A 27,355-nucleotide genomic window follows, 5' to 3' on the forward strand; every position below is an offset into this window, starting at 1 on the left:
TCATGTAGGGAATAGAACCCAGAGCGGACAACGAAGAGGCAAATGTTCCACCTGTGCACTCATTATCCCATCTGTGAAGAGTTTCTCCCTGTTCCACCTAAATCGTTTTTTTAATGCACGTTTTTGTTTTCTGGCGACGCTCTAGCTCGGTATCGTCACCCGATGAGCGCGTTCCATGAGAGCTTCATGTGAAATGATTCAACCTCGGACACTGCAACCACCACAACCAAAACCACCACGAGATTGGGTCAGAGATAGCGCAGTTTCCCACCACGGACTGAGCAACCGGCACGCACGACCCGCACGGGTCGGACCGAGCACGCCCCTGCCAATTGGTGCCCCGTTTCCCCCTTTCCTCCTCCACCCCCAAGCCGCGCTCCGTCGGGTTGTGTGAGGTTCGGGAACCAGGGAGGAAAAGGCAGAGGGGGGAGAGTCTGTGGGCCTGGATAACGAGTGGCCGTTCTTTGGATCGAGTTACAAGCGGGCAGGGTGGGGGAGAGGGAGGGACGGCCATAGAGCATTTGTTAGCTGCCCATATAGAGCGCCGGTCTCGTACCCGCGGCACACTTAGGCCGTACCTGGCCCGGAAGAGTGTTTCTGCAGGGACCAGTACCGGGGAGGGTTCAGGAGCGTCACACGTACCTCAACACCGGGTTAGCATCTTGCACGGATTTCACCCCGAGCAGGCGGTACATGACTAGCATCTAGCCATGTTGAGCATCGTGTGTTCGAGGAGTCTGTTGCTCCTCGCAGCAGCGCAAGCGATTGTTTCCCTGGTGGATGCGCAAGCATACAGTAAGTACCCATCATGATGTGCACGCGCCAGTCTTTGTGCCTGTTCTTGGGAGTGGAATGGGATGGGAAGCAATTCAAGGGAAATGTGGGTGGGAAACCAGGAGAAGAAAAGGATTTGCCACTATTGATAAAAACCGCAAGGGCTTCTCGCGTATGTTGCATTCGTGCTTTTCCATGAGACATCTTGTGAAGCATCATGGGATGTGCGTGCGGGCGTGTGTGGTGTATACAGGTACAGGTGCGTGTGCAGATGCCTGTTGCCGGTGGAAAGGGTACATAGGACGTAGTGCACAAAGCTTATGGCGCTAACTCGCGCGATGATCCCCCAATATAATTCTGAGTTTTTGGAGCGAACAATTGAGCAACTGTTGTGCCAGAGAATGCCATCAGTCGCAGTGGTTGCGTGTAAAGTTCGGGAAGCGGGTTGCAGCTTGGCTGTTCGGCCCTTGTGTGGATAGCTGGAAGAATGCCGAGAGAGATGGAACGCTCGTCAGCTGGGAGGACCTTTTGGCAGCAGGAGGGAGGAAGGGTTGCGAGGGCGTGTTATGTTCGGCATTCACATTCACTCGGGATGCCATTGACTGGGAAAATGAACGTTTTTCTCGAGGAAAAAATTTGTTATCTCTCCAGGAGTCTCGTCCTGGATCTCCATGATGCTGTAAAAGATTGCAAGTCCAACGGCGCAGGACACTGCGGGGGGAGGCAGTTATTGAGTGCGCGCATCATAAATATATAAACATCTCTTCGGAAATGGCAGCAAACATCCGTTTTGCTCTCCTTCCGTCGTTGGCACTCAGGAATGATTTGCATCTAACGTTCCCGAGCACCCTGCCCAAGACAATCCCTTCCAATGGATGTTGGCAAAATTACAAAGGACATTACATGCCGTAGGAAGACGTTTGGACATGTACAAGTCTTACATTCATGACAATTAATTCGACAATGAACAGATTGTAGCTGTATATGGGATTGCAACCTGGGATCCCATTCATCATGAGTTAACGGAACACCAAATGGATTGCGAACGGTTACTAATCCATATTAGATGTACATAAGTTGCTTTTCAAGCCATACACCGAAGCCAGTGTTAAGAGATAACCATCAAGTTCGAAAGCGTTGAAGGTATGATAGACTTTATTAGGTACACAATGGGAGCTGATGGTGCATTTTGAATTCTTTAATTGACATATAAGGTTCATGAAGGAATTTTCAGGACAACAAAATCGGCTTCACACTAATAGCAAGGACATTCGTAGACGAATGGACCATCACATGCATTATAGCATTTTAACCTATAGGATTCCAGCTTCTTGAGACGTTGGTAATACTGAACAGGCCAATCGGTTGAGTCGTTCTGGCAGCAAATATTCTTGTCTGGTGTTGATTTGCTCCGAAACAGAGGCACAGTTTGCATGTATTTGGCGAACTCTACTTGTTTTGTCAGCAAAGTTTCTTGAGCAAACAATTTGCTTTAAGTTGATGGAAAATATTCATTCAGGCATACAAGCATCATACTTCCAATTCAAATTAGTGCTTGAATGTATATTTTAGGAGGACCTGGGGAATGGTCCATTGTTTATGGACTCTATTTGTCAATGTATTTTTGCCACTATTACTGGTTTTAACCAAATATGTACAAGCTCCTCCAACAGCATTTGGGTTTTAGGTCCGTAGAAGTATATATTTGCTCGGATGCCAGGTTGAAGTACTCTACAGTCTATTAATTTGTCCCATATTCTACTGGTGTCCTTATGATTCATCTAAAACTACATTGGTGTCTGCTAATTTGTCCTTGCTTGACATGTGATATATGTGGACGCTCCTCTGCAAGTCTTCTCATCCTGATGTATTATACTCTATTACAGTGTGTCGGTGCTGCTGAAGCAGTTTCTTGGCAAGGATTACACTTGGTGTTGTGACATTGCATTCCGAGCAGTAGTTATTGTCGGGTAGGAATGTGGAAATTGGTCGTGGTGCCGGGGATAGCTCGCCTAATCTTTGTGGGGTCACCGCGGGGTCTTTAACGGCCACCCACCAATGTCCACAGAGAGGGCACCAAGTTAAACGTCCATTTAAGGGACGGAACACACATTGATGAATCATCGTGAGTGTGAAACACCGAGATCACAGTTTGTAGTTGGGTCGAGATTCAAACCCAGGCTAGACCGCCTAGAGAAGAGTGTGCGTACCACTTGGCCATCCTCCTAGCCTCCACGAGTCTGAGACCACTTAAAAAAAATTGGCCATTTGGCACAAATATAGAACCACCTTTAGAGGCCATTTTTCCCCGCAGAGCAGGGGTTGGCCTTTTTCGGGCACCATGTTCCCCTTTTTTGAAGAAATGTTTTATGGCCGGATGCCCTTCCTGCCCCCAACCCTGTTGGTTGCCTCTTGCGACACACAGGGAATTATCAGTGAACTGGTGCTCACTTTGCCGACCTCAGAAGGGTGACAGGCTGAGTCAACCCCCCTGGCGTTAATTCAGCGATGACCAGGATTCGAACCCAGGATCCTCGGATCCCAAGCCGGCACCCTAACCGCTAAGGCAACACCAGGCGTTTTGGCACAAATATAGGAAGAAATAATTATTTTTGTTTTGAAATTGTCGTTGATCAAAGCTACATTTCGACTTGAAAATCATGCCAAGAGCTTCTTTAGAGCAGCACACGCCAAGCTCGCTGTGAGCATTACCAAAGAGAGAGACTACAGCCTCCAAGATCTCATGTTTTTTTAACACATGTCGTACCGGAAACTCACTTATGTGATCACATTACATCTGAACCTCATCTTAGGCAGAACACATGCAGAAGTGCACTGGGAGGAAATGTGTTCCAACATATTGTCTTGCTTGTAACCAAAACGATGGCTATGCAGTCTCTGCACACTTGAGACATAATACGCGTTACATTTGGGGGTGACAGGAACAACTTGGCTGGAAGCGCATTCACCACTGAGTTGTCTTATGGGGTGCAATTCTAAATGAGGTCAGATCAAACTAAAAACTTACATTCTGATGAAATCCAGGCAAATCTCGCAGTGAGTGTACGTCCTGATGGGGATGCCATTCTCACCAAATTCCCTCTGGGGTTTAGCAACAGTGGGTGAGGATGCTGGGGAATACATATGGTGCAGATACGATGGGTGAAATGGCCGCATCAAGTGCAGAAGTTATTGTTGCATGGAACTTTTTTTTTTTTTGGTATACAAGATCGAGGCTGGTGGAAGAGCTAACATTAATCACAAAAAGACAAACTGACACATAAGACATAAGATAAAGGGAGCTGGAGACAAGATGGGGAGAGAGAGGATTTTGCGAGGAGAGAGAGGACATATTTGGATTGAAAGCCTAGAACTGACAATGTCACAGAACTAATCGATGGCAAATGGGTTTTTGACATTAAGTGTGGTATAGTTTACTCGAATCTTCTTTCATTTCCACAGTCCTTTGCAATTCTGAAATTGTTCTCTGTAACAGTTTATCATCTGGATGATAAGAACCATTGTGTGAGGTATTTATACCATATTGAGGACAACAGAGTCTTGTGTGCTGCTCCTTTCATAATTATCAACACGAATGTCGACACCATTTTTAATACAGCATTTGAAGCTCGTGGAGCTGACGTCAGAGAATGAGAGGTAAACATGGTAAAAATAGGGCAGAGGAAAACGGGTATAACAGGGCAGAAACAGATGAGGGTTGCTTTGGTCGAAATGGATAAATAAAACGGTACAATCAGATGTGGAGGGGTGTGGGAGCGAAAGGACTACAGAAAAGGAGCTTATTAGTGGAGAGGAAAATATGAGCGTGAATAGAACAGGTCATGAGTGGAGATCGGGGATGGTATTTATTTATTTATTTATATATATATATATATATATATATATATATATATATATATATGCACGTGTGTGGCCCAATCTTTAATAGTCTAATCCGATCGTTGGATTTCATGCAAACTCCATGCACAGGAGGAATTGAGAAGCCAAGATGGCTCAGATGTTAGTACGGTACTCACTACCATGAGATCATTTTCCATATTTAAATTTCTGCTGATTTAAAATTGGTTCAAAATTGCTCCTTGCAAATGATGCCAACAAGTTGTATTTTGTACACAGCCATTCTACAGATTTGCTAACATTTTGATCTTTAGGAACCAAAAGCTGCTTTGGATTATTTTTTATTTGAGAAAGGACTTTCAAAGACATCTCTGCACATTTTTCACAGACGAGGAGTGAATGCATCTTGTCTTTGATCCCAGCCACAGCAATTGAACTAAGTGTTTTTGCATTGAAGAGGTTCAGCTGTATTGAGCTGAGAGTGCTGGTGGAAATATGGCATTTTATCCCTCACAGTTGGCAGACATGGTTGACGTCCAGCGGGTTCATCTTTTCAAGTGTCCCTTTATCTTTCATTCAAAAGTATTTCGTGTTGAAGACATTACTGGTATTGACCAAAGTTGCTCTAGAGTTGAACAGGATACGCACACAATACACAATTTAAACATTACATCTTAAGTTCATTCCATTTCATTCATTTTACTTAATTCGTTCATTCCATCAGATTGAAGAGCACTTTTTAATTCATTTTTTACTTTTCTATGTGAGAGGAAAAAAAATGGCATTTGGAGAAGTGATTTTCACCTAATTTTTTTTTTCTTCTAATACTTAGAATACAATCGATTGCTTCCCTGTATGCCACTGTTGCTTTGCTGCAAAAAAACATACCATTATCTAATCATGTAAATATTGTTTGAAAGAAGACCCATCTTACATCACACATCTGAATCAAATTATATTCTTCATGGCACTTTTTGACATTTTTAGATTGCTGACAGTGGAGTCGATGAGCTATTAAAACCATAACGATGTCAGTCAATTTTTTTTGACTTTTATTTTTTAACACAATTTTTTTTTTCCCCGACTCTGCCGAGGCAGCTCAACGGATTGAATTTAAACTCGGCATGATGATTCATGACAATGATGCGCAAAAACTAATTGAGCCTTTAAAAAAATTTCCATCCAGATGGTGAGATAATTCGCTTAAAATTTAATTATGTGAATATCATGTACAATGATAATAATTTCCCATCAAATTAAACTGAAAATCAACTTTATCATCTAATGCACCCTGACTATGACTGCCCTCCATCGGGAGACGAGCATCTGTCCCATCTGGGACGATTCATACCAATTATATTATAATAATAAATAAATTAATTATATTAATATAATAATAAATTAAATTAACAATTAATTATACTCCATCTTGTTCTCCCGCTCCCTTTATCATATGTTTTATGTTTCATGTGTCAGTTTGTCCTTTTTGCAATCAATGTTAACTCTTACACGAGCCTCGACCTTGTATACAAAAATATATATATATATTCTTAATGGCACCTTTTGACATTTCACCATGGAAATTTTTAGTCCTCTTGCTCTTTCAACCAATTGATGTCATTTCATGATTTTAGAAAAATAGTTGAACCTTTCTTTTTCTAGCTCTTTCTGTACACCTTTATGGAATACAGAATTATTTAACAATTCAAAGCCTTGGTGGAGTACAGTGCATTCAGAAGGTATTCAGACTCCTTCACTTTTTTCACATTTTGTTATGTTGCAGCCTTATGCTGAAATCGTTTAAATTCATTTTTTCCCTCATCAATCTGCACTCAATACCCCATAATGACAAAGAGAAAACAGGATTTTAGAAAGTTTTGCAAATTTATTAAAAAGAAAAACCTGAAATATCACGTTGACATAAGCATTCAGACCCTTTGCTATGACACTTGAAATTTAGCTCAGGTGCCTCCCATTTCTCTTGATCATCTTTGAGATGTTTCTACACCTTGATTGGAGTCCACCTGTGGTAAATTCAATTGATTGGACATGATTTGGAAAGGCACACACCTGTCTATATAAGGTCTCACAGCTGACAATGCATATCAGAGCAAAAACCAAGCCATGAGGTCGAAGGAACTGCCTGCAGAGCTCAGAGACAGGATTGTGTCGATGCACAGATCTGGGGAAGCCTACAAAAACATCTCTGCTGTATTCAAGGTTACCAAGAGCACAGTGGCCTCCATAATTCTTAAATGGAAGAAGTTTGGAACAACCAGGACTCTTCCGAGATCTGGCCGCCTGGCCAAACTGAGCAATCGGGGGAGAAGGGCCTTGGTAAGAGAGGTGACCAAGAACTTGATGGTCACTCTGGCTGAGTTCCAGAGATCCCGTGTGGAGATGGGAGAAACTTCCAGAAGGGCAACCATCACTGCAACACTCCACCGATCTGGGCTTTATGGCAGAGTGGCCAGACGGAAGCCTCTCCTCGGTGAAAGACACATGAAAGCCCACAGAATCTTGTTTCTCACAGTCTGAGAGTCCTTCAGGTGCTTTTTTGCAAACTCCAAGCGGGCTTTCATGTGTCTTTCACTGAGGAGAGGCTTCCGTCTGGCCACTCTGCCATAAAGCCCAGATCGGTGGAGTGTTGCAGTGATGGTTGCCCTTCTGGAAGTTTCTCCCATCTCCACACGGGATCTCTGGAACTCAGCCAGAGTGACCATCAAGTTCTTGGTCACCTCTCTTACCAAGGCCCTTCTCCCCCGATTGCTCAGTTTGGCCAGGCGGCCAGATCTCGGAAGAGTCCTGGTTGTTCCAAACTTCTTCCATTTAAGAATTATGGAGGCCACTGTGCTCTTGGTAACCTTGAATACAGCAGAGATGTTTTTGTAGGCTTCCCCAGATCTGTGCATCGACACAATCCTGTCTCTGAGCTCTGCAGGCAGTTCCTTCGACCTCATGGCTTGGTTTTTGCTCTGATATGCATTGTCAGCTGTGAGACCTTATATAGACAGGTGTGTGCCTTTCCAAATCATGTCCAATCAATTGAATTTACCACATGTGGACTCCAATAAAGGTGTAGAAACATCTCAAAGGTGATCAAGAGAAATGGGAGGCACCTGAGCTAAATTTCAAGTGTCATAGCAAAGGGTCTGAATACTTATGTCAATGTGATATTTCAGTTTTTTATTTTTAATAAATTAGCAAAACTTTCTAAATTACTGTTTTCTCTTTGTCATTATGGGGTATTGAGTGTAGATTGATGAGGGAAAAAATGAATTTAAACGATTTCAGCATAAAGCTGCAACATAACAAAATGTGAAAAAAGTGAAGGGGTCTGAATACTTTCTGAATGCACTGTACATAGATCACAGGATAACTGAAAATAAACGATGGATATTAAATAAATAGATTGCATGAGGACATGCACACTCATCGACACACAGATCGATTAGAAATACCCTCTATCATCCTTTCCCAAAGGACGAGGCACTAACATTCGATGTACAGAATCAAAGCAATATTAGCAAATGCAATTTGGCTTTCAGTCTTATTGTTTGCTTCCATTTTACCCAATTTGTTTCAGGTTCGTATTTAGAATCCCTTTCAACTCCCATTGAAAGCCTCTTGTTGGCCTAACGGTTAAGACAGCTGGCTTACGATCTTATTTATGGTCTTGAGTTTGAGCCACTGTCGTGTCGTTAAATAACACTAGGTGGGTTGACCCAGCCTGCCATCCTTTTGGTGTTGGCAAAATGAGTACCAGCATACTGGAAATAGATCAGTATCAGCCTGAAATGGAATGAACAAAGATCAGTATCAACCTCAAGCATTTTGTTCAGAACTGCTATGAACACCTAAGGTTTACTGACATGTTCCCTTAACTCGATTAGGTCCTGCATGTGGGTGGGTTAGCCAGGTTTATTTCCCAGGAGGTCAAATATATCATCTTATTAAATTGCTACAGTAATAATACATGTGTATGCTCAAGACATCAGTAAGACTTGATTTCACCCACTTTAATGGCTTCAGACATGGACGTGCACATTCACATTTAGGTCCGGTCTAATTTAGATTGATGCGCCCCCTAGTGGTTACGGTATTACAGTTGGAAGTAAAATTTCTTTCTCGACTGAACAATCACTCAATTGCGTGACCCATCGACTTTTCCCAGGTGCACTCTTCATAGCCTACATGGATTTTTAATGCAACTTTGGATGTATTTTGTACTTTGCTTCGTGTTGCAAATGTGTTGGCCTATGTTTTACTAATACTTTGTGCCTCTTATTGTAAATGCTGGATGTGCTGTGTGAAAACAAAGTGGAGTCAACAATACAATGTCATTTCCTCTTTCCCCCTCCCTTTCTCCACCCTCCTCCATCTCTCTTCTTCATCTCTCCTGCATACATGTGTAAAGCTAATTAAACCTATTGCGAAGTAAACCTATTGCTCAGTAAATCTATTGCGAAGAAAAGTTATTGTGAAGTTAAAATATTGTGAAGTAAAATGAAGACCTTGTCTTGCTGGTGTCAATCTGCCTCTGCAGATAGATAGAACATTGGATGAAATCAACTGAATATTGATTGAGGTAGGTATCCTGACTAGCATAGGATCCAAAGAGGAGCTGATGTTTCCGGCGTTAACCATTTGTCTTAGTAAAGGAGAGAGAGAGGCAGGATATGAGCCAAGGTTGATATAGGGTGAGGGTGAGTAGAGTTGTGTGTGTCAGAGCAGGGTTTGGGGTCAGAGAGAACATTGGGGAGAGAATAACTGATTTTGACAAGGAGGGTCAGGGTTCTGGGGTGAAAAGTCAGAGACTGGGACTGGGAGAAAAGTGAAAATGATATGGAAACAAACAAGAAGCAAAAGAAGGACGTTAGATAAACTAAAGCATCTTTTAAAGGTGATACAAATAATAAAATAACAGAAATAACAAAATAATCAATATAAATATTTATTTAAACAAAAACTAAGGATAAAAAGAGAGAAAAGGGGAAAAAGAGAGATAAGGGGAAAAAGAGAGATAAGAAAAGGGAAGATTAAAGAAAATAACAAAATAGGGCAGAGGAGAGGAAAAGGAGGAGAGGTGAGATAGGTAAAGTAAAAGGGAGAAAACAGAGCGAAGAAAAGGAATGAAAACTTGCAAGAGATGGTGGTCTAAGTGAATGAAAAGCGCTCAGTTATCCTATGTGGAGTCAATGTACCTACCCTGCAAATAAGGCATTACTGTTTGCGCTTAATATTGTCCATGGTGCTGAAATGGAGAAAGATACTGGAGACCATCATGTGGCTAAACGAATGTCCAGAAGGACTGAAGTGTCAAGCAACCGGCTTGGGAAGGTCTGTGCTGTTGGTTCATACATCGAGCAAGTGTTCGCGGAAGTGATCGGCCAGATGTCTTTACCTGGTTTCACCGATAGAGACTGCAAAGTAAACCTATTGCAAAGTAAACCCATTGCTTGGTAAACATATTGCTATGCAAGGTTGTTGCCTATGTCCATACATCATTATGGACCACCCCATACAAACACTGGTTCATCATTCTTTGAACAAATAAGCGTTTACTTTTGCAAGGCCAAGACTTATTGGGCATTTTTATTACATTTATTAATCCCATTATCAGAGATGTGCAGGATTTTGAAACGGGAGGTGCTGGGTGAAAATTTTTCGAAAAATACATGGTCAACACCATCGATTAATTATCGGACATCTCTAGACATAGACGATCTATGTCGAGAGACTCCAATAGTCTGATAATCAATAATCCGATAATCTCGTTAAAACAACTTTGTAATGCGTTGGTCTGTTTGCTGTTCCCACCTAAGTAACACTGCCACATAATGGCGCAGCGAGCAGGGCATCTGAAGTGGGGATCACAAATTAAAATCCAATTTACTGCGTTGATTTGTCCATTATCTCCCAATGTCATTGGAAATAATGTCTAAATTGCACTGATGTCTCCTTATGTCTTGGCCTGTGTTTGAAACTGGTGCAAGCCTTGCATCATTGAAAAATAATGAAGGCATAATTGATCCTATCGGAACACGGTACAATAATGCATGTTTTTATAGAAGTTGGATGTCCAAACCCTTGGTTCACTCCTCTTCCTGACTCCTATCCACCTCTGTTTAATGACATCTAAAGAATATCATAAAGTTTCATGACCTTTTTGTACCATGCACACAAGAATTATTGATTTTGATGATGCAATTAATTTGCTATAAACTCGATTTAGAAATAAAATATCTGTGATCAAATCTAATATCTTCATGTGCATCATTACCTCCAGATGGTTTTTGTGAGCTTAGTGTGAAACATGATGAGCATGAGAGGTGAAAACAAATCAGTTTTGTCAGTGTTTCCAAAAAAGACAGACAAACATTTTTCATGCGAGAAACAAAAAACAAATAAATCAGCACATGGCTGTCCTGCGCCATTATTAACCAGTAAGTAAGGAAGTAACACACGATTGGACATAGGAGGTGCACATGATAAGAGTTTGTCACGTGATCAGGTTTGTGACGTGATATAAGGTTTTTATATGATCCGAGTTTCAATTGAAAAAGTGATTAATTATCGCCAAGGCCATATTGTTTTTGAAGCCTGTAATAACCAAGACAATTCATGGCTGTAAGCTGTGCAGTAGATTATAACTCCAGCACAGTTCTCCCAAGTAACACAATAATGTTACATCCTCATAGAAACATCATGCCAAACATTGTGAACATGTTTTAATGTCATTAAAACGTTCTCGAATAACATGTTTAAAACTTTTTTTAAACGTTATGGTGTTACAAATTAACATCATAAACGTTAAAACGTTTTAAGCATGCAATTTTTATGATAATACTTTTGTGATGTTTTAAAAACGGAGAAAGTTATGTTTTCATAACATTTGCTACAAATCTTTTCAAATGTTGTAAAGCTGTTTTCTGTTGGCTGGACAAATAACTTATTTAATTATGGTTGTAAAATATAAAAAGGTATGAGCTCTTGCTTTTGCCATTAGTATTGAAAAGTTATCTATGTGGAAAGCAATAATGACTAGTGTATTGCAGGTCATTTACTTGAAATGTAGGGCCACACTCTGATATCATGAATACTACCATAAACATAGGGGAAATGGGTGTCATGCAGATCAGCTGAGGAATGATGCTTCATTTGATCACTGAAAACATTTTAAAGGGGTAAATAGCCGCATAGGGCCAGACGTCTAGTTATTGCTGTACATTATCCCTTTGCCTCAATTAAGCAAATTATGCAAAACATCCAAATTGTAATTACTGGTGGTAGTAATGACAACTGGGCAAAGTGGACCACCAATGATCCAATTTTACAATATTTATTATCCATGAATAAATTAATTTATACAGGTCCTTATGATCTCCGCATAATGACACATGACTAATGATGGTAGTCATAACAATCTCAAGTCACACGTGACATATGGTATTAACTTCCCACCTAACAAATAGTTGCTGTGGCTACAAACTGTTACATTTGGGTTCTCACCTTCCATTAGATCTTATGTAATCTACTTTTTAACACTTCTGGTGAAAACAAAGAATCAAGGCATATGTCATTCGCTAAAAGGAACGATGGCCATAAGTTGTAACTCCATTGAAGCAAAATGACCCAGTGGTCTACATTTCCCATACTTTATCACCTACGTGTGCTTGTGGTAAATTCAGCAATCAGTAATTGCATTGTTCAAGACTTTATGTGCCAATTAGAGTCTTGTTTGTTTTAGCCAAGCATACAACTCCGGGTAAATGGTACTATCACTCTTGACATGGCAATTGCAGGGAAAGCCTAGTGGGATTGGGGATTTCTGTGATTGATTGAATGAAACATGATATTGGCATCAAAATCTATTTAGGTGATTTGATGCTTCTTCCAATTTTTACTCTGAAGAGCAGGAAAATGTGGAATGAGATCAATAAAATATGGATACTAAAATAAGCCAGTATAATAATAATTAATAATAGCATTAATAAGATTTTAAAAAAGCAATCTAAACATTATAGATATACGGTATATAATTGTTACAAAAATGAACAATTTATTTTCTGTGTTTTGTTCGAGTATTTGCATTCTTATCTCTCTTCCTACTAACCTGCTCCTTGGTAGTGGATTTTTGCTGCTGCTAGTTGTATATATGTAGGTCAAACATAAACGTTCTGTGAACAAGATGCTCACAATAGTCCAAGAACACACAGAGAGGAATATGTATGTATGTATTTATGTGTATATATATATAATATACACACCAGTTAAGGTTAAATAGTTCGCAATAAAAGGCAAATAACCAGCCCAAAGTTTTTGGGCACAACCCTTTGTCAAAGTGCTGTATATATGATTTCAAAAAGGCACTTCTGGCTAAAGAGTTGCATAGACTGCTTGTTTGGCATGAGCAGAATTAAATTCTCAATTTTATTGACCAGGAGTATTTCACTCCAAGAAATTTTTTCAATATCTTTCATACGAAACTTATTATCTTCATAGCAAGTTTAGCATAACTTTCCCCTTTATAAAAATAATTAACCATAACGCCACACACACACACACACACACACACACACACACACACACACACACACACACACACATAAATATATATATATATATATATATATATATATATATATATATATAGGTCGACTCCATATAGTGAGTGGATACCAGAGATAATGTTACCGTGTTGCAGGCGGTGCTAATAGCTCCCAGTGAGTTGCAGCAGCAGCTGTATTGGACACCTTACTGGTGGTTCTCCACTGATGGCATGGTCACATAATGACTGATATATATATATATATATATATATATATATATATATATATATACATACATATATATATACATATATATATATACATATATATATATATATATATATATACATATATATATATATATATATATATATATATATATATATATATATATATATATATATATATATATATATATATATATACTTAGGGTTACGGTGAATTTATATGTGTATATAACAACTATTCCCTTCACGCTTCCAGATTAAAATGGCTACCGAGGCAATTATATTGGCTATGGGGCACAATCCTGGATGGGTTGCCACACTGACGCAGGATATATATCTACACCAATGGGCCACTCCACCACAGTCGACAAAAAAATTTTTCTCTCTTTTTTTAACCCAAGCAAATAGCACCTTTGGCAAAGAACGAATGAACAAATACTATTTTGTGATCAAATTGATAGCATTATCAATATATTATTTGCTAACTCTATGCTATTAATGTAAATGTTTGTTTATATGCCACAGTGCTATTCTGTCGTGCAGCTGTGGAATCTTTGATTTAATGTATATTTTCTCACATAGTTTTGAGTAATTCTTATTTGATTTTTTATCCAAGGTCTAGGCTAGTGGAAGAGCTCGGATACAGAACAGATAAAGACAAAACATAACAAACGGAACAGTAGCAGAAAGGGCAAACCACAACAGAGCAGAGGGAGAATGTAGACGGAAATGGCCAAACAAGGGATGCAGGTAATGATGAGGGGTATGAGAGAACGCAAGCTGTGGACACTATGGATACATGAGCAAATTTTTGAGAGATGTGGGGGAGGTTAAACGGGTGTAGAAAAGATCATGTCCTTGGATGGAGGATGACCTGAGATGGTGGCGAACAACTGTCTTGAAGACCTGGAGGTTGATGAACTAAACACCAGACTGATCTCTGTTATTGACATGAAAGTTTTTTGCTAAATTGAATAACCTGCATAAATATGCTGTGGTTCCCAAGATTGCTTTCTGCTCAACTTCTCAACACACAATGGTGACCAGCACAGTTCCTTAGGAACATCAATAAAGCTACTGTATTTTAGATTGTGCTCGAGGATAAAATAGCACATTGCTAATTGGCAGAATTAGTGACAGTGTCCTCATTGAAATGATGCTCAAAGAGATATAACGAAGGAAAATAGTCCTGATTCTATCTTAAAAATCGAAAACTGCTTCTCAAGACAATAATTTTGTGAAATATCAGCAACTGATTCTGAACTATTCTCTTTGGCTTTCTTCCATTACAACATGTAATGTTTTTTGATGAGAGATGCCAAACCAATGAATAAAGACAATGAAGGAATGAAAGCTTGAACATTATTTAACTTTGTGCTAATGATATCAGAACAAAAACATTTTCTCTAATGTACGGCAACTCCAAGTTTTGTGGTTTGATTTTGAAGTTTCTCGGATGTTTTATTTATTTATTTATACAATGATCTAATGCTCACGGAGGCGCTAGTATGCCAATAACAGGAAGGACAAAGACATTAGTGGACATCAGTGCACTTTTACATTACATCACAACATTTGTAGACAATGGATAAATACAAATAGCTTATGGGATTTGAACCTGGCTTCCCAGCATCATGAGCCATTGGATCAGATGGAAGTGATAATAAACAGACCAATCCAAAATATATTGGGTTAAATTTTAATGCGTCAGTGTTAAATTGTCCACATTTTGTACATAATATTTCGTTAATTTATTGTGCAATGTTAAACTACAATTCACAGAATTTTTGTATCCAGGATTTTAAAGAATTTGTCTGAATTCTAGAAACAGGTCTCGTACTGTTAGAGCTTTTTGAAGATTAGAATGAACAAACAATAAATCGATTTTTGTTTTCATAACGCTGTTATAATTGGTCAATTGATTATTTTGTTTGTTGTTTTTGTTTATATATTTTCCCCACAAAATCGAAGCTCTTTTGAGAGATTTATTTGAAAGGGCAGTAAGTAATTTCAAGATATGCAAGATACAGAAAGAAAACACATTCATTTTGTAAAATAGAACTGCTTATCTGGATACAAGATAATAATTAAGCTAAAAACATCAAATTTACTTTTGTCTGTTTGCTCATGCCTTTGCTTTGGAGGGAAAGCTCAGATTTCAAAACTGAGAATTGTTATATCTCTGTGTCAAATCTTTCATTTTGCATGATTTGATGGAAAAGTAAAAAGTAGTCCAACGTAGTCCAAGAATTCCATAGGACATATGACTGAGAGCAACAGTTTACATTATCCCATATCTGATGATCCTTTGTCTCGTATCTGATGATGATGATGATAACCCATAAATGCAGCTTATTGAATGTCTCTAATTGTTGTGGATGCGACCATCTCTTGTCTTTGGAGCTATAAAAACGCCATCCTTTGGAGGGATTTAAACTGGGTTAGTTATCTGTTCGTCTAAACTGTTTGAGTTAAATATCCTTTGGTATCTTTTGAAGAAGTAGGCCATTGTGTGCTGGTGTCCTGTCAAGATTATAAATTCCTATCCTCGCCTAGTTCAGAGGGAAGATGGGCATACCTGGGTGAATTTTTCTATGAAAACACCAACATTTTGTCTCATCTATTTCAAGGTCATTGGGCAGATTATATGCAAAAGGTAAAGCATGGCCACCATCACATTAATTCCTGGGAAATTCATTAAGGTGACATTCTTAAGCTGCAATATGTGAGAGATGACAGAAATTTGAGTGCATAAATGTTGCCCAAATTTTCCTTTCTTTTATTCCAAGGGTATCATGAAAGCGCTAAAATTAATCCAACCAAACGATGTAATCAGTCATCATAAGGAAAGCACACTCTTTGATGAAACGCATGACTAGTGACAAAGAATGGACAGAAGCACGCAGTCGAATCCAATTTCCTCAAGAATCAAACTGGCAAGAGACAATTCACGAAGGAGATATCTTCGAGCAATCCTGAACAAGACTCTCACTATGTGTATCGAGTAACTGCGCAATCAGTCTTTGTAAAGGATGTACATTTTTAAAGGAGCCTTTTTTTTTCATTTCTGTTTTATAAAAGTTACTTTTCGGATCCATGAAGAGTCTTACATGGATTGTGTTTGATTCTGTTTGATCAATGCAAGTTATCTTCAGGCTAGTTAATGTTCGTATTTTTCACTCTATCAGACTCATTGAGCAGGCAAGAAACAGCCATGTAAGCTCTAATCAAGTAAACTAGCAACGGTACCCGCCCTATGGGCGGGGCTCCAATTGCGAGGCCCAAATGAAAAGGCAAAATATCAGAAATTGAAGGCTTTTTTTATTTTAAACGATTTATATAAATATCTGTTAAATCATATCACACGCAAATCATCAAAATCTAAACAGTATTTGTAGAATTTCAATAAAAGCCACATCACTGTTCATATCGGTAAATATTATTCCATCATGTTTGGAAAAACTGGAAAATTGGAAAAATTGGAAAAACAATATTGCCTATTTTACTCCGGGGGGTCCGAGGATTACTCACCCAAAATTTTGTTGCGATCAGTTCAGCCGTTTTTGCGGTACCTGGGAACAGACGGACAGACAGACAGACAGACATTTGGTGAATTGTAGTAAGATTACTTCCTGAACTGTTACTCTACCCATCCAAGTAAACTTGGTTAGTTTACCAGTGAAAACAACAACTTAAATGTTCCTTAGGCAGTCTTTACTCATTTTGTCACAACCAAGACAACAAATGACAGGCTGTGTACATATACTATTTATTTATTTATTTATTTATTCAACCTTTCATTAAAGTGTTATTAAAATTGGAAGGGAAATGGTGATATTTATTCAAGATTTCAAAATTTCATTGCATTTTGTATGCAGTACATGCCGAAAGCTTATCACGAATTGCAAAAAATCTTTGCCTAAGTTGCTTATTAGGGTGGTGCTCAAAATAATTTTTTTAAAATATTTACTGGGACATGGCTTTATGTTGTTCCTTTTGTTCCAAAATGAAAAGACACCAAATATGAAAGCAATCTGATTTTATGTAGGGGTGCCACATCAGCCTTCAAACTAAAGGTGTCTACAAAACTTTTCTATATATGGATCGAAAGCAAAACCAGAAGTTTGTTTTATGAAAATCCACCCTCCACTCACTTTCTTTGTATTCTAGCAAACACAAGTTACAATAGCTGCACAAATAGCACTATATTGCTATGAAAACTCAAATTAAATGATAACAATCCAAATGTTCAGTTCATAAAATGAAGAGACACCATATCACATAATATTAAAAAACCCAAATATAATGAGAAATGTAACTCCTATTTCTGGGCCTGTTTCACCACTGTTGCCTTCTTGGCATCGGGGTACATCTTCCTGTGAGCAGCAACAACTTGGAGCAGAGCTTGCTTTTGCTCTTCATCCTTTGTAAGGAGCTTATTGTAGTCTTGTATCAATGCGACACCCCTTTCTGCCCTGTCGTTCACCACGACTAAGCCACTGGCGGCTTTCTTTGCTTCCTGAAAGCTGGTTTCTTGCTCCCATGAACCAGGATCCTTATCCATCCAATCAGTTGGGGTCCCTAGGATGCTGAAGAAATGCTTGGTGTGTTTTGTTATGAGGCCAGCGATTGACAGGGCGGTTCCTCGTTTGATAGCTGGTCTCTTTGGAGAGGGGTTTTCACCGTCATTTTTCAATGCTTCAATCATATTGATCTTGCTTTCTTTGTCAATTCTGGTGTCAAAGAATGCAAATGCCACTAGTACTGGGCTCATGTACCACGTGTGGCGGCCAAGTGCCTTCAAGGCTGCCTGAGCCATCTTCTGATTGATTTGTTCAAACTTTTCCAACTTCTTGAAGAGGTTAATGTCATTCAGGGGAGCCTCAATAGCTTGTGGAGCCCGAAACCAAGCCTGTACATACACAAGGCAGACAAAAATGTTGAAGGCTCGGAGTTCTCTCGCCTCTCAAAGTGTCAAGTGGAACTCTGACCGAAACATGAACACCTGTAGTGAATATAGTGCTTTTGCCATCCATCTGGCTCTGTGCATTGCTCCTGGAGCCATGATCCGGATTCCACGAGGTGGGATTCCTCCCATGTAGATGACAGTCAGTTCTAGGAGTTCACGATAATCATCTCGTGGCTGCTGATCTTTCAAACACACAAGAACGTTTTTGCTTCCAACACAGTGTCTACAGATCCCATTGAAGCCTTCCTCTCTGAGAATTGATCGTGAAGAAACTTCCTGTCCTCGGGGTTGGTGATTATGGCCTCCGAATCTGCATGCCTAAGATCAAACGTCTTCTCCAAGGAGGCCTTGAAGGATGCTTCCTTTTTCTCTTGGGTCGCACCACCCCGCTTTGCACCTTTTTGGAGGCTCCTCCATTCTTCATATAGCCTCTCCAAACGATGGATGCAGTGCTGCTTCGTCGTTGTAGGTAGGTGAGCTTTTTCCCAGAACTTCACAACCTCTTCAATGGTGAGGGTTGCACTCTCCCGGGCAGTGCGATTCTCCTTCTTCAGCTGATGGAAAAACAGGACAAGAGATTGATGCACAGTCGGGAGCTTGGCACCTTTGATGGCATCTCCAGAAGTGGACCCAATGAGATACACATTATCCTGAGCCCGAGTTTTCAATGAAACACTGGTACTAGCACATGCCATATCTGCAAAATAAGCAAGAATGTGGGTAAAATCCTGTTAATTCTTACTCCACAGGGTCACTCTCTACAAAAGAGCCACAGTCAATAAGTTAGGCCTACATATTACACACTAAAAAAGCGTACCCCTGACCCCTGGGAACCTGTACAAAACATGCATGAAAATTGCCCAGATAGTGATGATAGGAAGTCTCAAAACTGTATGTATAATATATTGTATATATATAATGTATAATGTGTATTTATGTATATTTATTATTTAATGTATATTTACTATATATTTATTTTTAATATTATATTTAATGTATATATATAATTATGTATTTATTTTGTGTATATACAGCCCAAAAAATGGGAATTCCTATTTTTGCATGGGGGAAAATTCATCACTGATGTGGCACCCCTAAATAATATTGGATTCCATTCATATTTGGTGTGGTTTCCTTTGACACCAAAAGGAACAAAATTAGACCATGTCCCGGAGAACATCTGCATTTTGCTTTTTTGAAGCCCACCCTGCTTATTATTTTTGACATGGTTGTAATGGGGGTGAATCGATATGTTATGTGTTTGAGTACATATGTTATGCATATATTATGGAATACATGCTATGTAATTGAGTTTTGGTCAAAATTCTTCAAAATTATTTATGTCATGGTCATGTACCTCCCAGAATGCAAGAAGTCATGATTGCTGTTGATTTATATTTTTAGTTGGAGATTTCATGAATGAAGATAATTTTAAAATTATTTGTCATTACTGATTAATTATCTGTAAGTGAAAAAAATGAAATTTTGATAATGGTGAAATAATAGATTTGTTTTTTATTCATCCAAGTTGAAAGTCATCAGCTCACACACAGCCTATTTTGTCCTTCCACAGATGATGTAGGTGGGTGCACTCACGAAGGACAAAGCTACAGGAACAACGATGTTTGGAAACCCGAACCCTGCCGCATTTGCTTGTGTGACAACGGCAACGTACTGTGTGATACCATCACCTGCGATGAACTGACGGACTGCCCAAATCCAGAGATTCCCTTTGGACAATGCTGCCCCGTCTGCCCCTCCGACCATACTGCAAGTAAGGAGACCAGCGGTTGCTTTTGAGTCACTCCTACCATTTTTCTCTTGTGTTGTATACTTATTGCCAAATGAAACATACAACATACAGTCTTGGTGTAGAAATTTACGATAGCTACTGATGAGTGACTAATCATGTATACATCGTTTCTAATCACACAATTAATATGCAATCCACATTCCTCAATTATATATATATATATATATATATATATATATATATATATATATATATATATATATATATATATATATACTGTATATATATATATATATATATCTATATATATATCTATATATATATATATATATATATATATATATATATATATATATACATACATACATACATACATACATACATACATATATATATATATATATATATATATATATATATACACATATATATATATGTATATGGCTTATTCTGCTCATCTGTCCCAACCTGAAACATGGAAATGCTCCCCTCGGGGAGAAAAAAAATATTAGGTAAAAGTTAATTATTACTTCAAGTGAATTAATTAAGAAGTTAATTACTTCAAATTAATCCAAACCTCCGGGAAAATTGTAATTTTTTCACACGGGCGGTGTAAAATAATATTGTAAGTAAGCAGACCACTGCCTCAATTTATCCTGGAATTTTTTTTCTTTCCTGTTGAGGGATATATAACCTCACACCTTTAAGCTCTTTCAACCAGTGCAATAAAATAATGCAATAATTATTTTATATCATGGTATTTTTTACCACAGGCTAGTAGATGAAGATTTATGTTTAAATGCTCTTGCTGTATTAGTTGGGGATGAATTAGTGTCACTGCTTTTCTTTGGTTATTCCATTTGACATAATAATGTACTTGAGGAACCTGTGCTGTCTTAAATGAGAAATATTTGCTGTGGTATCCTTTTCTGCCCAAGCAGTTTGAAAATATTTTGTCCAATAATGTAGCAGTCTTGATTCGAACCTGGTAGCATTTAGATTGTGGTTTGAATCATTGACGCATTAGAAAACTTTGAGGTTGAGATACATCTGGATGCTCAAGCTATCCTTGGTGAAATTAGCCATAATTGCTCTGCATTTCTTCTAAGAAATCAAATGACTGAACTGATGTCTTTCAAATATGAAAATCTGGCATTCCTTCTTCATCTGGCCTACATTCGACCCTAACCATTCACATTTTATATGATTGGCTCTAAAGCCAGACATACACTGTGGCAATTTGTCCACGTCCATTCCAGGCAATTTGGCTCGACATCACGTAAGGTGACGCTTACGAGTGTGTCGCTTACGTAAGGTGTCGGTGTCGCTTACTGACACGGAAGGTGTCGCTTACGAGTCGCCTTGGTTTCGCCTGAAAATTGCATGTATGTCACATGGAATTCGCCCGCAAATAACTTGTGTTGTCACCTGAATATTTGTCATTGAGTCAGGAATGGTCGACTTGATCAAATCGGCAGTGGTTTACCAAAAGCTATTGCCATCACATGGATGTTTCTTTTGACATGCACAAATTATTTGCACACATCGTGGAATCAGGATGAGTCAGATAATTTCATAATATTACCAGCTACTTCAGCACCAAAATGTATTTAATAAAAAATAAATAAAATGTATTTTATTTTTACATTTTTAAAATCTTCTTCTATCTTCTATCTTCTTCTTCTTTCTTCCATATATATTTTTAAAAAGTTTCTGTTTGTTTGTTTGTTTGTTTGTCTGCATGCGCTAATCTCCTGAACGGTGAAAGATAGGAGGAAACCTCTGAAACAAAAAATGTCGGGATGGGCCCCGGGAAGGTTATCGGCTAGGTGGTGAGACCAGTTGAGGCCGCCTCAGCCAGGCTGGGCCCATTTCACAATTAAAAGCTGAGCTGAATTGTAGTAGTCAATCTTCTACGGCCGCGAGTAAAGGCTGAATTATATTAGTAAATTCATTCAAAAAGAAACCGGGCAACGCCGGGTGCATTCGGCTAGTTTTATAATTAAAAAAACATTTAAAGTCTGGAATATATATATGTAGGAAGTGATGGTAATACATTTTTAAGTCACCTGAAAAACACTGGGTATCACTTCAGTGCATGCGGCTCTCGTCGTCGCTTTAGAACATCATGCATGCAAATGTGGTGAATGATCTTGAATAATTTCCTCGGGTTCACACAAATGAATTACTCCATTGTTTTGATAGTTTTAGGTTCTGTTAGATAACAGTAACTTAGGTTAGTATTATAAGAAATTATACCACATTGTATATTGCTGGTGTTTGTTTGTGAAATGTGGGATACATCATTGCTAAAAATATATATATGTATCTGTAGAAACAAAATATGCAGTATATCAAATTTCGGACGGCGACAAAGGTGTGATATGTTTATGCTTTATTTCTTGATATTTTATTGTGTCATAACCAATGCCCTGTTTCTTTTTTCACTTTCCAGGACATGTTGGATCCAGGGTAAGATAATGACAGTTATTTTGTATTTCTTTTGATGGAATTTCTGTTCAATGTTTTACTGTGTAACTGCCAACCGACTGGGACTGAACCTGATGTTTTTTTTTCAGGGTGAAAAGGGAGAGCCTGGAGAGCTTCCATCTGTAAGTCATTTCCCATAAATTGCCTTAAAGAAAAAGTAAACACGTTTGAATAATTGAGCCCGACTTGATTTGATCACTATCAATTCTTTCACTTTACATCATGATATTGAAAAAGAAAACAACCATTAAACTGTGAATGCAACTTGCTGAATTTCCTGATAATTCCAGCAGATGCAGTCATGTCTTACCTTGGGGTACCTGATTGGCTGTAAAATGCATGTGACGTAAATATGCGTCTCACAACCAATCTCGGGCCCACAAAGGCAAGGCATGGATGTCTCTTTGCTTCTTTGGATTTTTTTTAAAAAAAGTTTTGGAAGCTGTCTCTTTGCTCCTTTCTTCTTTGTCTCTTCTTTGGAATTTCGCAGAGTTGCATTTACGACTATTTTAAAATATATTAATGTAACGTGAAAAATATTTTATCAGTGTTCAATTGACCCTCACTTTTTTACATCTGATTTTAGCTTCCCATTAAACATGCCCAACATTATTCTCATGTAGTTCTATGTAAAATCCATGTAGTTATGCAAGTTTTTATTTAATTTGTACTATATAACTTTTCCTTTGTAATTTTATCATCAGATAGTTCATACAGTTGACACTTGCATTCAAGCAAGTCATTTTATAACATGTACATCTATTTTATCGATATTTTCGTGTATAAAATGCATCCTTTTTTTAACTTACGGAACTTTATTTTGTAACTTCGGTTTACACATTCATATCCTTTATCTATTGCAGCTCCATGGTGTTAGAGGACCCCCAGGCCTCCAGGTGAATATAGCAGCTTCACCTTTAACCAGAATAGTTTAAAAATGCTTTGTTGACATTTATTCATTAGTTGTGAAGTTAAGAAGTTTTACAAACAACCTGTGCTTGATTTTACAGGGACCTTCTGGAGAACAAGGCATTCGAGGAGATTCAGGACCAAAGGGAGATCCGGTGAGCAGCCTCGAAGCCAATAACATTATGGAATTTGTCTGCTTACTGCAAACTGCTCATTAAGCCTTTGGGATTTGTTTTGAAATATCACTGCCTTATATGTTGCACATACTCAACGTAACGAAGTTCTATTTTAGTATTGTAAGGGTATTTTTGTTTAGATATTACACATCAATAGTTTGGACACACGTTGTAACAAGAGTGTGACAGAGTGACACCTGCATCCTATTATCAATAGTTATGTGGCCACCTATATTTAGCATCCTAAATAGCATATGTTATAATGTCAATGAAAACCCACCATTATGTAACCACATTGCCCCACTTCCGCTGACAGAGTGGAATCTTACCCACTGTATTCTATGTACTTTACATTGCAGTTGTTAGTATATCAGTCTTTTGCATATACAAAATGTAGGCTCATGGGAGAGTGAAGTTTCAAGTGGGTATAAAGGCAATGTGCTGACTTTGAGCAGTGAGACAACAGCCAGATGCAACAAGAACAGGAATTAAAGCACATGAAAAGATTAGTGGAAGAAATAAAATAACCCACAAAAAGAGAATTGGGCTTGGGGGTGTTAATAGGGGTCAAAAAGATCATGATTAGGGATTGAACATGAAATGAGATGGTGGTGTACCTCACATTGGAAGCCCTGGAGAGAAGAGTGTGATGCAACAAGCAAACTGTAGTAATGGCAACAAAATAATGTTGGTTAGCATTAAGTCTGGAATTTTGGAGTTTAACAAGGAGGGGCTACTTGAAGAATGCTTGCGGCCTGGAGGAGCTGGAGAGGGTCAGAGGGCTGAGAAAGCTGAGTGTGCATTACCAAAGAAGTGGTTAAAAAAAACAGAGACCTCTGACCTGCCAGAGATGTTAGAAAAACAGGCCTTCTGATTCTGCCTCATGTAGTTCACCAAAACAATCACTTAGCCAGACAGGTACTCAAAAATTAGGTCCGACCTAACTAGATTTTGCAGTATTTGTCGTTTTCAACCATGACCTTCATGGTACCTCTCAGCTGTGTACGGTATCTTAAGCATTCTTCTCATCTTTATTTATTTTGATTAAGGCTTCTCTCATTTATGCTTATCTTTTGGCCTGCTTGATTAATTGGTGTATGACCACAATTGATATACCAAGGCCATTCATTGCATTTTCTTTGCCATAAATGTGTGTATTCTGACTTTAACTTTTTATTTTGAATTCTGCTTTTATCTCAATTTGCCAGTAAAGCTAGTTGTTTTTTTTACAACCTTCATTGATATATATTCCAGTTAATTGTTGACTATTGGTTTCCATTGCATCACTCTTGTTTTTCAATGGTTTCTGTGTCGGTGATGAAGACACTACCGAAGATTGGTGCTTATGTAAACCTTTTGTCAATCTACAAATTCTACATGATCACGACACACTGCCCCTTTTTTAGTTAGACTCAATTACATTCTACCGAGTTAAAAACATGGTATCTGAGCTGTAAAACTCGATGTAAAAAAGGAACTTGGTCTATATCCTTGTATAAAAAGTGAATATTTTTATATAACTTTTTTTATATAATCTTGTATAAAAATATATAATTTTTATAATCTATATCCTTGTATAAAAAGTAAAAAAGTGACACTTTTTTCTGCATAAAAATTAAAATATAATCTTTTAACTGAAAATATCACTTTTCTTTGATTTATGTTTACTTGTTAAGCCACGTACTTAATTATAAAACCTTGTAAGTATTATCAATATTCTTGTGAGATGTAACTCATTTTGTAAATGGTTAATTTGCCTCCTATAGGTAGGCTATAACATATAATAATATCCACACAATTGATTAGACAAGACAGAAAGTAAAAACTCAGTTAAACCACCAAAAATAACTCTGACAAAGGGTAATTCCTGGAACTTTCAGATTCCCGTTTTTTTAAACTCAACTGGACTATGTCCAGCTGAATTTTTGTCGACACCCAGTGTCCGTCGTCCGTCTGTCGTCTGTCTGTCTGTCTGTCGTCTGTAAACAATTTGACGTCTACGCTCTAAAAGTCACAAATATTGATTTAATTTGATGAAACTTGTTATACAGCATCTTTAAGACATAAACTAGTTTGGGATTGCATTTGGGCATTGCGCGTCCAAAAATGGGCACGGCAGGGCGGCCATATTGAAAAATCAATTTTTGTCAATCTGGTACTTCCTAATATAGCTAGAAGGCTGAAACTTGGTGTGTAGACAGTATGTAACAAACCTCAACACATATAATAAATTCAAGTCTGAAATCTGAGAAAAGTAATTGTAGTTTTACTTTTCATCCCTCACTTAAAACTCGATTTTTTCTAGTTTCCTGTTTAAACATGAGATACCTTCAACGTTACTGTACCTCTTTAGCACATATAAACTATATAGTTTGTGGTTCTATTATGCATATTCTAACCATATTGATATAGACCAGTTGAGTTCAGGTTCCATGGAACCTCTAGTTTTTCATGGCGATGAATTTATGCTTTCTCAATTCTTGTTTGGGAAAAGTCCACTAATGTCTTCTACGCACCGCACTCCATGATGAGGCTTTACCAAGACTGGTAGTCACCACTGTACAGCAATATAAGTAGGAAAAAGATATACTGTACTTGCACCTCCTCACACGCTCGGGATTTTGGGGGTAGGGTTTGATTGAGTTTTAATAAATGGGAATTGAATGGAAATCAATGCCAGAATCATGGACTGGAGGTTTTTTGAGAATTAAACAATAGGATTACAAACCTGTTGAATTTCAATAAACAAGGAAAAAGATGAAAATACATTTATACAGAGAATAAATTATATTATATTTGTGATCACTCAATCCATTTCTTTGACAGTTTTATTTTATTTCGAAATAAAATCTCGAAGCAGTTTCCAAATAAACAAAAAGGCAATAATAAGAATAATGAACAAAAAGCAACTATGACTGGATGACATATTAGGTGAGATTGTAAAACTGTATTTAATGAGTGTGTGAGGATTCTTACAGGCAGAGAGATCCATAGTTGATGAGCATATCTGAGGAATGCTTGGTCATCACCAACAGTGTTAAACCTAGTGTGAGGAGCTACCAGGAGATTCTCAGTGTTAACTGTAGCTTTATTGCAGGGATGTAAGGAGTGATGGTATCAGAATTATAGGCAGGTAACAAGTTATGTTTGCTTTAAAGATTATCAGCTAAATGGCAAAATCCATGCATTGCCAAACTGGGAGCTCATGAAGTGTGCTTTGAGGATTCAGTTGTGTGATCAAACTTATGAGCCTGAACTATAAGCCTGACTGTCATAATATTGAGTTGTAATGACTTGAGAGAAGAAGCAGAATAACCCTGGTAACAGTAATCAAGGACTCATACATGGTCCTGTCTCATGAAACTGAATGCAAAATACCATGAGATTGACTCAAACCTAATTTAAAGAATAAGGAAAGGAGTTTATGTTAGAATGGGTAAAAGAGGGCAATAAGGGAGCACCAGGAGCATTATCTGCTTTAAAGGGACTTCCAGGTAACCCTAGCTGTTTAACTTCTCTATACATTTACCTTCGTGTAATAAACTACTAGGCTGACTAGTCCAATATAAAATAAATCCCTGGTTAAAAATAACATGACAAATGTAAGTCAATTACCTTTGTCCGCCCACCCATGCAATATCGTTAGT

General features: G+C 38.2%; 1 protein-coding gene across 1 annotated transcript in view; it reads left to right on the forward strand.

Moving 5' to 3' along the window:
* The first annotated feature begins 563 nt into the window (after positions 1 to 563).
* The window catches only part of LOC137431759 (uncharacterized), a 132,735-nt gene continuing 105,943 nt past the window's right edge, over positions 564 to 27,355 (forward strand). The window contains exons 1-6 of the mRNA XM_068123448.2: positions 564 to 795; positions 19,954 to 20,154; positions 22,589 to 22,605; positions 22,713 to 22,745; positions 23,487 to 23,519; positions 23,634 to 23,687. Coding sequence (XP_067979549.1) covers positions 711 to 795; positions 19,954 to 20,154; positions 22,589 to 22,605; positions 22,713 to 22,745; positions 23,487 to 23,519; positions 23,634 to 23,687 — 423 coding nt within the window. The 5' untranslated portion in view covers positions 564 to 710. The remainder of the gene's footprint in view (positions 796 to 19,953; positions 20,155 to 22,588; positions 22,606 to 22,712; positions 22,746 to 23,486; positions 23,520 to 23,633; positions 23,688 to 27,355) is intronic.

The sequence above is a fragment of the Myxine glutinosa genome, chromosome 7, assembly GCF_964187855.1.
Source record: "Myxine glutinosa chromosome 7, kmMyxGlut1.1, whole genome shotgun sequence".
Classification (NCBI taxonomy): domain Eukaryota; kingdom Metazoa; phylum Chordata; class Myxini; order Myxiniformes; family Myxinidae; genus Myxine; species Myxine glutinosa.